The 16,902-nt window shown below is 42.9% G+C and overlaps 1 protein-coding gene across 1 annotated transcript in view; it reads left to right on the top strand.

The window, feature by feature from the left end:
• Positions 1-1,205: 1,205 nt before the first annotated feature.
• Positions 1,206-16,902, top strand: part of TNFAIP8L3 (TNF alpha induced protein 8 like 3) — a 46,501-nt gene continuing 30,804 nt past the window's right edge. The window contains exon 1 of the mRNA XM_027688248.1: positions 1,206-1,433. Within this exon, the coding sequence (XP_027544049.1) occupies positions 1,235-1,433 (199 nt within the window). The 5' untranslated portion in view covers positions 1,206-1,234. The remainder of the gene's footprint in view (positions 1,434-16,902) is intronic.

The raw sequence follows: 16,902 nt of genomic DNA, 5'->3' as shown, positions 1-16,902 counted from the left end.
AACCTGATCTGAAGGCAGGGAAGCATGTTAAGAGTCACTTTAGAACATAAGGCAAACTCTGGCTTTGTTTTTAGTATTGTAGTTCTAATTCTCACAGTTAGCTTGTTCTGTGCAATGCTATCACTGAAAAGAATTTGACAGGGCCCTTTCAGTTTAAAGAGAAACCTTTTTTTTTTAATGTTATGCTATACACTAACAAAGAAAGTCTTCACATTTGTCAAGAGTGTCAGGTTTAGTCTGATGTGATAGATATTTTGCTGTATGCAGCCTCAAAGCAGCATCCAGACACTGCTTTCTCCAGCAACAAGGATCTGCATGGTTTTGGGGGAGAAAGTTATAGAGTAAAGATATCTGTAGTCTACAGCTACAGGCATAAAACTCTGGCTGGAGATTGAGTCTGCTGCAGGCACCGGCTGGCTTTTAGGATGTGACATATTTATAGATATGTCTAATGGATCTTCAAGGTCTGTTTTAGGACAGCAGCTGGTTCCCAGTTAGAAAAGTACTCTTGCTACTACTTGCTAGGGACTTTTGTGCTAGAATTAAAAGTGATCTTTGGTCCATAACAGTAAGAAAAACTAGAAAATAAAGCAAAGGGGAAGAAAGATCTGCCTAACCTCAGAGCTGAACAAGTGGCCTCAATCATCTGAATTAAGGGATGGCTCATGACTGTAGTAGCTTGTAGGGCAGAAGCAAAGCCTGCAGAGTTCAACTCATAAATTTTTCAGACTCAGGAGTTCAAAACAATCCTATGACATTGCTTTCATCTACCACATATTGCACTGTCTGCCTCAGAAAAACGTACAAACAGGCAGCAGCGGAAGTGAGTCCTTCAATATACTTCTGGGCACTAAAACCCAGCAAGAACTGACACTTCCCCATCGGCCTCCACTGTTCTCATCACTAATTTTTGAGGACACATCATTAAGGACACCAAGCCAGCGAAAAGAGATGAGGTAGAAGGTCAGGGGAGATGCCCACAAGAAGAGCGATGGAAAAAATCAGACGGGAGATGCGATGGTAGTGTAAAGGGCTGTAAAGGCCAGAAGTGGCTTCTCCTGGAGCGACCCGCGGGGCGGGGAGGGCGCAGTTGTCCCCCATCCCCGCAGGGCTCTGCGGGCGAGGTCCGGGCAGCCCAACTTGTGTAACAGCCGGGGCAGGAGCCGCTCCCCCGCCGCGCCCCCGCTGCCTCCGCCCTCGCCGCGCCCGCCCGGCCCCGCTCCGCCCGCAGCCAATGGCACTGAGCGGGGTGGCCGCGTGTGGTGGCTCCGACCCAGCGCTCGGAGCGCAGGAGGAGGCAGCGGGATCCGCTCCCGGGCTCCGGGAGCTCCCCCTGCCAGCGCCGGCCCCTCGGTCCCGCAGCCCCGCCGCTACCCGCAGCATGGACTCGGACTCCGGGGAGCTCAGCGAAGGCGAGCCGGTCTCGCCCGCAGGTAAGAGGGGGCTGGACGGGCGGACCGGAGCCACCCGAGCGGTGGGACCGGGGCGACCGCGCCGGGGAACGGGTCGGGGACCCCCTCGCTGCCTCTGATGCGGCTCCCGGGCAGCGCTGCGAGGCTGATGGGACAGAGAGAGGGGAGGGCGAGCCCCGCTCCAGCCGCTCCCAGCAGCAGAGGCGAGCAGCCTCCCCTCCCCTGCCCGGCCGGCGGTCGGGCACGGACAGCCCCGGGCTGGAGGGGTGCGGCTGCCCGGGGTACGGGAGAGCTGCCCTGAGGAGCTCGCCTGTGACGTGACAGCCGGTTAAATCGCAGTGCTGGCGCAATGTGATGCTTTATATCCAGAGGGTGCAAAGTTTCTGGGGCTTTGGTCATGGCTATTCCGCTGTCGCTCCAGGACCACTGCTCCTGGAGACATACCCCCCCCTCCGGGGCTAGCACGCAGGGCCCCCGGGCCACCGGGCTTTCAAGTCCTAACTTGTCAGAAGAACATGCTGTCTGGCTGCTGCAGCGCACATAGTTCTTAGATGAGACGGTAGGGGGAAAAAAAAATCCCTCCTGGCATTTCCAAATCTCCACGTTCTTCTGTCCTACTCAAACCAGAGCATGGCTGATGTGCCGCAGTCAAAGGCCATCCAGCACACATGGCAGGTGAGAAATACAAACTTGTGCGGAACTCAGCGCACGCAGAGGCAGGTTCGCTCTACCAGCACAGCACAGTCCCGGTGCTGGTCCCGAGATCTACTGTGAGCTCACGCCCACCCCCTTCCCCACGCACACCTCGGGGTGTTCGACTCCGGGGTCGGTGGCGGTGTCACCCTGCCCGCAGCAGAGGCCCTGCAGGGGTGTCACACACACGGCTGGCACACGACAGATGCTGGGCTGTCACTGAGGCCAGGTGCAGAAAGGACCCGTTTGACCTCCGGCTTCCCACGGTGGAAGTCACAGGCGTCTTCTCTGAAGCCATTTAACTGGGATCAGATGCAAGCAAGCACAATTGGAACGATGTCTGAAATAGTCCTAGTGATTACAATAAATCCAAATATAAAGTTGATGTGTTCTGTTATGAGACCTTTGAGAAAAATCTTTTCACCGTGACCAGACCAGTTTAGACAAGTACTTTATCGCAGCTCATAGCTCCCTGCACCCTCAAAAAGGAAAGATTTCAACACCAAACAATATTCTAACTACAGCTGGGGAAATATTTTAACTATCCTATTAATGTAGCAGTGATGAACAGCAGTAGCAAGTAATGAGCTAAATAGGTGTTATCTTGTCTAGTCTCCCAGCAGAACATTTTATAGCATAATCTGAAATCCAACTCAGTTTTAAATATTAGGGATATTTTCTCTTGATATCTTGCTTTGTATTTTCTTGCTTGAGATTTAGAGAATGAAATAAGACTAGCAACAGGTCACAGAGCTCCTTATATTCACAGAGCTCTGTTAGGCTGAATTTATTAGCAAAGACCACCAAACAGCTATACTTTTTCATCCAAATAAATATTCCAAGATATGCATGAAGAGCAAGTTACAAACATTAGATTTCTAAACAAATTAATATAACAGAGCTCCTGCCAACAACTTACTCCTGTTCTGAATAGGTTTTCTTTTAAATAAATTAAAAATAACCATGCTTCGAGATTGCCATAAGTGCTTTTCATGTCATCACTTGCTAGCTGCCAAGAGTTGATGTTCATCAGTCTCCTCTCCTCTTTTCTATTCCTTCTTTGTGCTGTCTAAGAGAAGAAAAATCTGGTATTTTGACCATACATGGCAGATGCCTATGCAGTAGAATAAAACTGGAATACAGTGAAAACTTGGTTGTTTTGTCTTAACCAGCTGCAATCTTTTTTTTGTGCACTACAGAATTACTTGCTGTTTACACCCCCCATCCTCTTTGGAAAAAATACATTTTTGCTACATTTCATTTGGTCTTTTTTTCTGTGCTCTGCCATATGTACAGTGCAGCATCGCTCCGTACGTGGGCGTTCAGTCGTCAGGCTGTCAGTCACTGCTGCAGGCACAGAAGCTGAGGGGTTGTAGTGTGGGATTCAGCCACCACCTTGTTCAGGGAGGTGCACACCCCACAGATCCCAGTGACCAGGGCGAGTCTGCCTGCGGTTCATAGGGCAAGGACAGCACCTCAGAGGAATATTCGGGATGAACTCCTAGTAACGGTTTGATTTTGGCCACTGATTTTAGAACAGCTTGGAGTTGGTGTCAAAAGTGACAGCAACTTGAACGTTCACGTTATTTGCTTCATTACCAGTCGTTACACTTCCCCTTTTGTAAAGCAAGGACTTCATCTTACACAGTTAAAACTCCTTGTAGCCATTGCCCACTGCTTAGATTGCCCAATTGTTCAAGCCCAGCATGATACAGTTTACTTTATGTCCAGGGCTCCATGGTGCTAATGCACCACAGATGTTTAAAACATCACCCGTTCAACGGTTTGCGCTACTCCTGCAATAGTTATTCAGCCTTTTGCCATGTCCCAATGGAACGGCACCCCTGCCATTCCTGAGACTCACATGGGTGTGCATGGGGCAGGAGGCTACCTAGTACACCCCCACCTTCTGCCATACACGCTTGGCTTCCAAGAACCAGCTGGAATCTTGCTCCAAGATCCCAGCAGCCTCATTTCCTTTAATAGCCCACTTCAAACTGAGTCTCCAAGGAGGCAGAAGTATTTTTTCTGTGTTTATTCTGAACATGTCACAATAACATCTTCGTATTTCTTTGTTACAAACAAAAACCCCCTTATATGTGAGCAGTACAAGATGTTAGCTGTACTTTAAAGCAAACAAACAGTAAAAAGCACCACACCTCTAAGAACATTCAGCTCCACAGCCTTGGCTCCCACAAGTCTCCCACACCCATCTATTACTGCTTTGCATCTGATCTGTCTATAGGGTCAAAAAGTTTTGATTTTCAAAACAGTTACTCATGAGACAGACTCCTATTAAGAGCATTAAAGAGGTCTTCACAATTGTGAGAAATTTATATATTTTAATGCAAAAGAAAAAAGTTACGTGCCTATTAGCTCTACCCTCAGTGAACCTTCTTGAGTTTCACTGTAGAGGTGACTAGTCATATTCCTTTTCTTATCCTGAAGAACAGCTTTTGAGAACTGAAAAGATAATCTTAAAATAGAACACTGTTCCCTTTTTTCATGTCCACCTATTGAGAGGTTGGTTTTTCAAAAAACCTGTTCAACAGAGCAATGGTCTCCTTTTCCTCAGCTTCCTCATAGGCATCCTGCCACATGAAAGAATGATCCCTCCATGTCATCTTTCAGAGTAACATTTCACAAAAATCCAGGTCATCACCAAGAGCAATGATTTTACAGTGGATTTGGAGATTCTGCATGTAAGAGAAAAAAGGTGGCAGACCTTCCTTTGATGTGCCCTGTCCTAGGTTCCCTACCTGGAATAGGCAAGCATTTGGCCATATAGCTTTTGTGCAATATTGATTTAAGCCTTTCTACAAGCTACTAAGTCACAATATAGATTTCTGTTTCTATTTTCATGGAACTATTATGTTTCACTATTAACATAAGATAACTAGAGGCTCAATTGCCTGTAAGATCTTTGAAACAAGACAGATTATCTTTAGGAAGTTTAATATAATGTGGAGAGCAAATTGTCACTTGTCCCTTCTCTGGGTTTCCTCCCACGGAAGAAGTCAAAAGACATTTGGCCTAGGAAAGAGAGCAGCTTGTGCTCCAAGTTGAGCTCTAAACTAGTGACAGGATTTTATTTTTTTTGTTTTAAGCATTAGCACAGTGGAGCCTACAACTTTGTGTAATGCCATGGATAACAGAATGAAGACAGCCTTATCACCAGGCTTCCAGCCATAAAGGCAGTGGGAGTCTGAATATGACTTCATCATGTCTTCAACAGGGCTAAGATCTTAATGTTTAAATCTGCCGGGTTTTTTAGTAAGTATATATGTATTGTTTGGGGTAGAATTCAGATAATTTATGAAATTTAAATGCATTATTTGCTGTTGTAAAGCAGCCCCAGCAGACAGGAATAATTTTTCTGGAGCTGTAATATTATTTGATTTGCAGTGCTTAGTAAATATTTTTTCTGCAAATTATTTATTGTGCTATGTGAATGGCCAGTAGTTTTGTGATGTTAATCTTTTAAGCCTGTTACGTATTTTAATTAATGTTTTACAGAGTTAAATGCCATTCAAAAGCTAACATATATATTCTTGCAAATATAAAAGGATTTAGCGCTTAATTATTTGAGGCATCAGTAACATGCTTGGGTGATATAGAGTTCAAGTAGGCATTGTATAACTTTTTGCAGTATCCCACCAGTCATTTGAACCATGGTTATCATGACAAAAGGTACACTTTGCCCCAAGGAATACTTGTGTGAACAATGAGAGGTTTGATTTGTCAAAGCCTGGTTTTGATTCTACATAGAAATTTCCAAGTCAGATACGCAGTAATATTAACTGGACTTCAGACAAGCCAGCACAAGTGGTAGATAACATGTTCTAGATATGAAAGCTGGAAAAAAATTTTAAAAGTAAAAGAATTTTTGATGAAGGTATTTCTAACGCCTGTCTAATAAAGGGCTCTCCCTTCCCTTTCTGCTGGAAAATAAGGGAAAAACAAAGCTAAGTGACAAAAAGATGGACAAACAGACATGAACTAGCATGCCATGGGAACCTGAGCACCAAACTCTTACAGGGCTTTTTGGATCACACTGCAGACTGAGGCAAGCACATGTCCAAGGTTCTCTGCCAAGAGAGAGTGGGCAGGAGACACTTTGGGATGAGCAGGCAGCAATTGCCTGTAAGAGCAGCAGCTGGGGCAAGCACGTGAGCCAAGAGCCTGGTTGGGTGATTTATTTTTATTTTTTTTTTAAATCTTTACTGTTCCCTCCAGGAAACACCTGGGCTGCTGATTTGCATACAGACCCCTCATTAGCACAGTGTCTGCCAGTTGGGGAGCTTTGTCCAGCAGAAAAAAAGAAAAAACAAAAGCTTTGAAGGGGGAAAAGGATCTTATCATGCTGTGATGATAGTAAAGACCATAAGTAATCATGCTTTGGCCAAGTTGACTGGGCACCTTAGACCAAAAAAAAAAAAAAAAAATTAGTTCAATAGGTTAATTTGTTCAGACTTCTGTTTTTAAAATCAAGTGAAAATACAAGCTTGATGAAGCTCTGGGTTGAAGCCCAAGCTCACCTGTACAACATCCTCCTCTGTGGATGAGACTGCTAAGCAGCAATAGCTGACAGTGCATGAGGCAACACTCTTTTCAGTAGCTTTGATAGATTCTTTCTGCTTTTGAGAGGATGGCCTGTGAAAATATGTGGCCTCAGAAGGACTTGTCATCACAGGTGAAGCACAATCTCACTCCCAGGTAGGGATAGCAGGCAGATGAAGGATGTTGCATTAGGTTGTTTTAGTGCACAAATATTTTATATTCTTGTTCCGAACTACTCACTTTCAGGACAGAGTACACCAGTGCCCTCCAGACCAGACACACAAAGAGCATGCAGAAGCCAGCCATGGCCTGTCTCTCAGGCAGGGAGGTTGATTTTACACTTAAGGCAATGATGATTTTAAGGGGCTCTCCATAGCCCCAAACCCAGCTATTCCCCCACCTGAAGTTTTGATCTGCCTGCAGTCAGTGAACAGAAAGCCTCTACTTTTTCTAATAGGGGGATATGGACAAGCCTTGATGTGGGAATTTATGATGGCAGATGAAGTTCATAAATAGGAATATGAAGCAATATCCTGCCACACAGCAATTACTGACCATTCCTGTCTGCCTTGCCAAAGGCCTGGGATGAAAGCAAGTTCTATTTAATGTGATATTTTGGCAGTGGTTGAATGACCTGTACAAGGCAATGAGTGCATCTCTTCAAAAACCTCACACTTCTCCTTTGAAGAACTAAATCTTTTAGCCTTTCATCTCATCTACAGCACAGACTAAAGAGTCATGGTTGGAAGGGTAAGTCACCTTATTTTGCTTGTAATAGAAGAACAAAGTTATAAATCTCCAGTAAGAAGAACAACAGCCAGAGAGATGAGAAGGTTTTCCTGGAGACCTGGCCTGTTTGAGAAGCCTTGGGTTATTTGCATTCAACCCACTACATCAGTCTTAGGGTGAAAGACCCGCCCAGGTCCCAGGAAAGTAGGAGAATCCTGTAACTTTCTAGGAGCCCTCACTCTCTTATCTGGTAAACTAAGCAGGACCTGGCTGGGAGCCCAAGCAGTGGTACACAATCCTCTAAACTGTTTATCTATTAATATACTTACTTCCTGGCACTGTGTCAGCCCATGCCAGATAGCCTCCCACAAAATGTCCTGGCATGAGAAAGAGGATAACAGTAGCCAGTATGAATTAAACAACATTTGGAGTGTGGGAAAGAATGCAGGCTATATCCAGATGGTAGCACGATGCACGGACAACAGGTTCTGGGCCAGTTTATTTACAGACCCCATGGTCAGAGCAGGGTGCAGAGATTCTTCACTGTTACTGTGGCTTCTGGGGTCTGCTCAAGGCTGTTCAGACTGCTGGACTGCTTGGGGACCCCACTCAGGGCAGCTGCCTTGGGCCCAGACACGGGTTTGGAGCTTTGCCCAATTAAAAGTGTGTTATTTATTGTTTGTCTGCAGAAAACTCTCTGCCAGATAGATTATGGGAGGTCAGTTTATAGGCTGACAAGTGTAGCTGGAGGAGACTCATGGGAAGCTGAGACTAACTTGTTGCAGTAACTGATTGCCCAAACCTCAAACATCATCTTCAGAAGCCAAGCTGAGCTCAGACACTGGTGGTAGCCAGTGATTTTTCTGCTCTTTAAGGCCATGTTTAATGAAAAAGGCTGAGAACAACAAGCAAGAGTCACTTTGCTGCCCTTTCCAGTGGTCACTACTCCCTCCTTGGTAGAGATGCTAGTTCATGTCAAGTTTTATCAGTTGGTTCTGTTCAGCCTCCCTACAGAGGAACAGACTGACCCTCTGCACAGATGTAGATTTTGGCCAACATGTGTTGATATAACAACATAAAATAGAGCAGGAAGATTATGCCATCTATGATGTGAAACAAACCATGTGAAGACACACTTTGATCTTCTTACTAGTGCTAGTTTACCACGGAAAGTAATCTTCTGAAACGCTAGTAGTAAAAATTAGCAGAATACCTCATTACCAACAATGAGCATCTAATTTTTGGCACTAACTTTGTTTATCCAAGTAGCTCATGTTGCAGGAAAAACTAAATTTTCTCTCCTTCTATTTGGAGAAATGTATTAACAGTATTATTGTGTTAGTGTTTCCTTTCCAGATAGTTTTCCATTTACTTTTAGAGCACATAGTTTACACGGTCAGATCACTGACAGATGTAGATCAAACAAATGTAAGTTTCTTACACTTTTCAAAGTAGGGGATATTTTAATTTTTTTTAAGTTAGGATAAATATCTTTCAGATTATTTTTCCAACAAAAGCTCTGTGCCATATAGTGTTATGCCAGGTGAACATCTGTAGTTTTTGTTTCCTTGAAGTTAATTTTAACTTTGTGTATTTGTGCATCATTTCCCTCTAACTCCCAGAAGTGAGATGGAAGTAGGCTAAAGGTATCAAGAGCGACCTTCATGTTCACTTCAAAGCAAGTTATAGTTGGTGCCTCACTATTTTTATATATTATTTCATTAATCATCTCCACCGTTAGGAGAAATGTTTAATAGTAGATACAAAAGTAATCAGCACAGTAATCAGCTCAGCTACTGGATTTCTTAGAAAATTATAAAGAGCTGGTGAGGAAAAATACTGACTTAAATTGCAGGTTTATGAATGGGATAAAAAGTGCAAGCCTAAGTATATGTAAAGACCACTTCCACAAACTCTTAGAGCGCCACTGTGCCCCTTCTTACCAGTTTGGCCTAACTGGCACCCTCTAATATACCAGAGTATATTTGCCAGGAAGTTTCTGTTCAGTGATTAAACCTCATCTGTACCAGAAACTAGCCTCTATTGTATAAACCTAGCCTGACCTCAGCTGATGTTTCTGTGGCTTGTGTCTTACCTGTATTTGTTTTTAAGAGTCTATTTATTTCCATGCTGGTTCTTAAAGGTCAGTATCAGATTATCCTGCATAAGAAGGAATGACATAACACTTTGCATCCTCGGGGCAGATATAGCTGAGAGTTTACTCTTGCCTGCACTCCTGCCCACCTCTTCCTCCCCTGCCAAAAAAAACCCAAACTCTCAACCCAACCCAAAAGCAGCAACGAGAGAAGAAAACCAAAGGCTGTATATTCATCCAAAAGAGTCACCACTGGCACTTCTCCACAAAGCACTTCCCCTTACAAAAATCATACAGAATTGATGGAAAGCCAAGAACAAATTGTCTCAAGGACAGATGAATACCAATGTTCTCCATAGTTCCATGATTTAACTTTATAGTTTGGATTAAATCAGATGCCTGAGGGCTTAGAGCACTCCCAATACTTAGTGGTTAATCAGCTGGCATCTCTTTATCCTCCAGACCAGGATATCTCCTCTAGTTTTGAGGCCAATTTCCAAACTGTGAGCTAGGGTTCTTTTTAACTAGTTGGCATCATTCACTTCAGCACAACTTTCTCTTGAGCTTTTTGATTTTACTCAGTGCTAGGTGTTTAGAAGCCTGGTTATGAAAAGCCAGAAAACAGCCACTTTCAAGGCTATGTTGCCACGTGCAACAGCTTGTGCCTGTAAAAGTGAGTGTTTTCACTACATCAGGAGCAGCGAGTGGCTCTGCACCCTGGGAGGACATGTGGAAGTGCCTCGTGCTTTGAGAAGAGCTCTGGCACAGGATGTGTGCTGTGGCATGCACAAGGCAGGGAAGGGTCTGAAGTCTCGTTGCACCCTCCCGTTCACTGCCCCGTGCTACCAACGAGGCTACATCCCTTGCAGGAAGGCAGATACCAAGATTTGGGCTGTATTCTCCATCTTCTAACCTCTAGAATGTTTTTCAGTTCTTTCTCTTTCCACCAACAATTTGTGTTCCTTCTCCAGATACCCACATCTTTCTAACATATAACAGATCTCTCATTCCCCCGTGCCTCAGCCAATGTGCTGTTCTTCTCCAAGCCTCAACTCTTCCACTGTTGATCTGATTCTTCTTCCTTAATTCATTTCTGCTCAAGTACTCTTGGTTTTATGATTTCTGCCACTATGGAAGGCAGTAAATGCTGTCAGGTTATATTTCAAAAAAGGGAGGACTGATGGGAGTAATATATTGTCTTGTCTTTCTAATTAAAGGTACTAGAAACAGCTTTGCCTTGCCAGAGGAACTAACCTGCCTCCTCTGGCAAACAATACAGACAGTGGGCTTGCAAGTGAAATCAGTGTCATCTTGATTAGTACAGCATGCTGAGAACAGGAAAGTTAATTTGATTTTGATTTACTGAAACATGTAGATGCAGTATTTGGCAGAACACAATAGCATCTCCACAGATAACAAGAGCTTCCCTGTTATTTCCAGAGTATATTCCTGAACAAATAACTACTTGAAAAAACAGCATATCTTCACCCCTATAAGATCAAATCATTGGGCTTGAATAGCAGGTCCAGGGGAGAATTGTATTTCTCACCAGAGCTGCCTGTGACTGTCACAGATCAAACGAGGTCAGAGGAGGACACTGTTTTCTAGTGACACAGCTTAATTACAAGGAGTAAAGGAAGACAGAGCTCAGGCATTCTGCAGAGTACTGTGATGAACCATGGCATGCAGATCTCCCCCACCTGAGCACACACAAATAGGTATTTCTTAAAAAGTAGCAATATCTTTTCATTAAAAAAAAAAAAGAAATTAGAAAAGAGTACACAGAAGTTGCCTCTAGAAAGTTATCAGAAGCTTTAAACAGCTGTGATGAGGCAGTGAAGGCAAGAGATGCTTCTGGAAAGTAAACTCTTCTTCACTTGGGACAAGAATGACTCTTCCAATGTTCTTCAGCCAATGAGGCGAGGATGAGAGCACAGAAATGCACCCAGGGAGGCTTTAGGAAAAGGGCTGAAGCACAAGAATGGGCAGGCTCACCAGAGCACCAACACAGCACCTGCATTCAGCTCTCCACTCAGCTGGCTGAGCTGAATCAAACTCAAATTGGAGCTGAGCCTGCCCTGTGGAGGGCCAGCAGCCACCCTGACACCCAAGTTTCATCTTCCATCGCCAGGGTGGCTAGAAACAGTGCCCCCATTTTCCACCACAGCAGCTCTCTCTGGATCACTAAATCTGTCAGACCCACCTCATTTGTCCTCAGCCAGCAACCTCTTCTGTGTGATCATCCAGAACACAGGAGGGGGACACAGCCCTGCCCAGCAGACATGGGGGGAGCACAGCTCTGCCCTGGTGCAGCTCTGCCCCACGTGCATGGTGTGGTGCAGCAGGACACACACTCACATTACTTGATTCTGCAGTGAAAATATCTGTGCAGCTTTTAAATTCCCAAGAGCTGTGTCTACACTTGCCCATCCACGTACAGAAGATGAGTAACAGTTGCTCTTGAGCTGTTTAGAGCTCTGTGTATTTACCTTTCAGAACTTCTCAAGCAAAATACTGCCTTGGCAACAGCTGAGTAGTATTAAGAAAGAGATAAGTGGCGTGTAGGAAGAGAATTTAGGGGGATGGTGGTGGGAGAGATTATTCAATGTTTTCCATCATTTCATATAGCAGAATTTAATTTCCTTGAAGCTACTGCAGTCAATGACAAGCAGTTAGAGGTGTGCACGTGAAATACCTCTGGCTGAGCACTGAAATAAAGCATGACTAGACACAGCAAATAACCAACCCATGCAGGCAACCACAGACTGCGAGAGGTGGTTTTATTATATACACTTGTTACTGAGAAGCTTTTCTGTATTTATAGAGTTCCCATTTCCTCATAGCCACATCTGATGGAATTCAGACAGCACATGTGCCATTATGTTAAACAACTGATTTTGGAATACTTCACTTCTTTCCTCTCTTTTACTGGCATTAAAGCAGTAGTTACACTTCTTAACAGGGATTATAATTTAGGGACAGTAGATGCCTATGCTTAGGCACTTCATCAATGACTAAAATGCAAACTGTCTGCTCTACAGATCCTATGTTATTAAAGAGATTGAAAACAAATCTTTAAATATGCACTTTGCTTGCTTTTCAAGCAATGTGGCTTCTTTACCATGATAAAATGATAAAAATACATATGACATCATAAAGCTCACAGTAATTTTGTCGCTGAAGAAGTTTTACAGCTATCTGCTTGAATTCATTTGGTTTGAAACTTGCCTTGGTATAGCATTTTTTTGAGTTGAAAACATTTTTTATACAAACATCATGTGATTGAATATAACTAAGGGGTTTTTTATACATATGTAAAGTGGACAAAAATAATTTTCCCTAAGTAAGGAAATGCTATATATAGAAGAAAAGCTGGAGACTTTCAAGTCACAGACTTCAGTAGGTTTTTTGACATCATCCCGAGGGAGGCAGAAATACAAACAATAAAAAAAGCAGTTTCCTTCATGAGAACACACAGAACATCAGAAACCATAGGTAAAGAGAGCAGTGTTATGCAGAATGGAAGTCATTATCCTGTTGGCTCACGTTTTTCACTCTAGTAATGGCCATTCCCTGTTATCATGAATGAGAGGTGCACACACATCAGTAGCTAACACTTTAAAGCTAAGTTTTAAATATTTTTAACAAACGTCACGACCTCAGTAAGTCAGAGAAAGTGCAGACTCTGCAACTCTTGAGAGGTACAGTGTGGAATAACAACTCTGGGGAAGGAAAGAATGCTACAGGGCATTCTTGTGCCATCAGAATTGCAGGCTGATTGGGGGTAAATCAATCTCTGCCCCCCCCAGCTGCCCCTGGTTGCACCATGGCTGGGAAGCTGCTTTCCCACAGAGACCTGCACAAAAAGCTGCTGCTGCTAAGGGGGAAAAAAAACCCTGCATCTTGACTTTCATCAGCTTTTTCTTAGATCTTGAGAGCAGCAGATCTGGATTGTGCTAGGAGTTGGAGTAGGTTTTCTTATTTGGTTTTTTTTTCCTGCTTTGTTGGGTATTTTTTGTGTTGGTTTTTGGGATAAGCAAACAGACAAAATTTGTATTCAAAGTTACTTTCACTTGGGCTCATATATAGACACAGCTTTCCTGATGATAAGGGGGAAATAGAAGCTAGGTTGTCTAAGCCAACCAATTTACAGAGAAATAGCAGATAAAAACTAATCTCAGGACAGCACTACCTGAGCCAGGGAAAGCAGGGTGACTGATTCTGCAATAGTACAGCCACTCAGGTAGAACAGACATCACAGAGGAAATGTTAGATGGCTACAATTAGAGGACTTGGGGAAGAGACTGGGATATGCCCAGATATGTTAGATTTCAGCAGATGGAATGTTGGTTGGGGTTTATGTAATTCAGAGCTGTTCTGACAGAGCACTCGGGGATAGACATGTGAAGGGCAGTATTTAAGAAGCTTTGCCGTGTTTTCACACGCTCATTTGGAAAAAGATTAAAAGAAAATATCCAAGTAAGTTTTTTTCGTCATTAAAAAAAACCCCAACCACAAAACCCTGCAAACAAACAAAAACCAACAGTGGCAAGATTCCTTTCTTCCTGTAGCATCCTGGTAATGTAATATTATATCCATATTAAACCTGGGCTTCCATATGGACAGTTTTTTCATCAGTTTAGTACATTTTGAAAGGTGTCTGTCATTTGTATATCTTTAAAGTGATGAAGTTTATTTTAAGATTTCTATTAAGTAACACCTTCCTGAATTTCAAAGCAAACAGGATTTAAGGACATTGCAAAGATGTCAGGCTAATTTCTTTGTGCAACCTCCCATATGATGACCTTTCAAAATCTGGTGGATGAAGTACTGGGCTGACAGCAGGGTCTTAATCACAGCCTTAAGCGAGTTTTTCAGTTGCATCTATTTCTCCTCCCATTCCTGGTCTTCTTTGTCTGTTTACCTTTACTATTTTTAGGTCAGAAGTGTCTTTTGTTACATTTGTGCAGTAAGAACCCCAAGATGTTTTATTAAAAGCAAGTAAATATTAATATTAATATCAATGCAGAGCATGGCCACTGAAGATATTTTTATAGGTATATTGTGAGTGGGCTTCCATACCCAGGGGAAAAAAAAATGCACCTCTGCAGTTAATACATAATCCTAAATATGAAAGATATATATATATGCATTCAATAAGGTCTTCCAGAAGTCTTTTATGAAAAAGACTGCAGTTTGAGCACTAATTTATCTTAAATGCACACGACTTTTTGTCATATTAAACAGATGACTGCAATTATTTTTTCAATAAGCAGTGCTACTGCATATCATAAGGCAACAAAGGAATGTTACAAACCAAAGTAGAAAATTCATATTTTTAGCAATTCAGCTAAAGAGAACATACTTATGTTTTCTCCTCCACTTTCTATTTGCTTCTGATTCCAACTGTTTAGCTTTCTGGCAGTGAAAATATGTTTGGAATAAAAATAGACCCCACATTTTGAAATTATCATGTGTAGCTTTGTTTTGCTTTTCCCTTCAATATATTCTTACTGAAATGAGGAAAGCCTTTCACCCAAGGAGAATTCACCAGAAAAAAAAGTTTGGCAGAATTAACCTGTTTATGACTGCTGGCATATTTTCCAGTAGAAGTCTTTCAAAATACAGTGGTGGGATCAAGCACAAAAAGAGATCCTGATCTAGTGATAGGACTCAGACTTTCTTGCATGACCATCATACCCACACCATGGTGAAAGACAGCATCCCTAAGAAACCTCCTGTCATTCACAGAGTGAAAAGTATTCCTCACAGCACATAGAGTCACTTTGCCTTATACCCCAAGTTTCAGTCCTTGCACATAAAACAGTTTGGGTGGACTTTACATATATAACCCACCTACACCTTAATCTTTTCAAGAGGTTGCTTCCTGCCAAGATAGCTTGTGTGCAGGCCAAGGAATATGGACACTTTCCAATCCTGTCTGTTAAGGCTTCTCTGCAGGAAGCTGGCTTTCTAGGGTGTGAATTTGTGCTTTAAAACCATCTGCCCTATGTTGCTCTGTCTCAGTGGAAGAAATAATAAATCCTGTTCAAAGGTGACAAGGACTGGTAACCTGTCACTAACCCTCAAATTCTAAAAAGCCAGATGAAACATGGCCTGAAATATAACAAACTCCAAAATCAGGTCCATCCAAGGCATAGTTTTTCATTAAGAGAGCTCTGACAGTCATCTTGTCTGTAGAAACACAGGTTGAATATTTGCTAGTAAACAGCTGTAGTGGATGTTGTTTTCATTCTCTCACTTCTCAAGATCAGTAAATTTAATCTAGAGAATAGATCATAGCAGAACAATGTTTTCTGCACACACACATCCTGGAAAAAGGCTAAAGGCTGTTACTGCACACAGGGATCGATGTCTGCTGGAGGCAGAACAAGAAGTGCTCAGCATATTTGCAGCCAAGGAGATTTAGCCCGACATTAGGAAAATCTTTCTGTCAGAGTTGCAAGCGCTGCATTAAAACTACAAAAGAATGTTGGTCTTTAGAAATAGATCAGACAAGCATCTCTTCTAGCCTGCTAGACTTCTCTCAGAGAAGGAATGGGTTAGATGATTGATATAAAGTTTGTTCCTTCAACTCTAGGTTTTTCTATGACACTGAAACAACACACAGCAATTTGAAGTTTAGCTCAGTGATAGAAAAAAAAAAAACCAAACAAAAACCAAAAAAACCCCAACTTTCTACACCAAACCTGACTTCACTTTCCACGTGAACAGATAGAATAATCTCTGCCAAAACTCTGTCCTCAACTCCATCTCATTGTAAATACCAACAGTCTTTTAGATAGAGCCTCCAATCTTTCTGGAGTGCCATTACTTCAATTAATACCTGTGTAAGTAGCCCCACTCCAATCCTAACACTGGCCAAACACCCCTTGCCAGCTGCAGCTTTAGAGCTTCTGAGCCTTGTTGGTTTATCAGTTACCTAATCACCAAATTGCAGGTCATTTTTAACACAAACATTGCTTTCCAAAGTGTAAATGCAGACAGTTCAGTTGCAGGGGCTCATAAAGACACAGTTGGAAAAAAAATGAAAGAAAACCACTTAAATATCCTTATCCCTCCTCTCTGCAGCAAGACGAAAAGCACAGCCCTTATTAAACCACACGATCAGGGCACAGCACCTGTGTGTACGTCACTATCACAATCCATTCTCATCTCCCCGGATTCAATTCAGACAGATTCCTCCCAGCATCACCTCAGGTGTTACTGATCCTTAATTGCTACAGCAGTTGCTGCTCTGCAGACTGTGCACTGCCCAACCTCTCCAGGAGCTAATGTTCCTCAGGTGCAGTCACCTTCTGTGCCAGCTGGCTTTAAAGCAGAAAAAAAGCCAGTCCAGATCATCAGCAAATTATACTTGGAGGTCTGTCAATAACATTTGTATTTACACAT

Source organism: Neopelma chrysocephalum, unplaced genomic scaffold (assembly GCF_003984885.1).
Source record: "Neopelma chrysocephalum unplaced genomic scaffold, ASM398488v2 Primary Assembly neopelma1_75, whole genome shotgun sequence".
NCBI lineage: Eukaryota > Metazoa > Chordata > Aves > Passeriformes > Pipridae > Neopelma > Neopelma chrysocephalum.
Note: the sequence above shows the minus strand (reverse complement) of the source record. Positions and strands in the feature narration are given on the sequence as shown.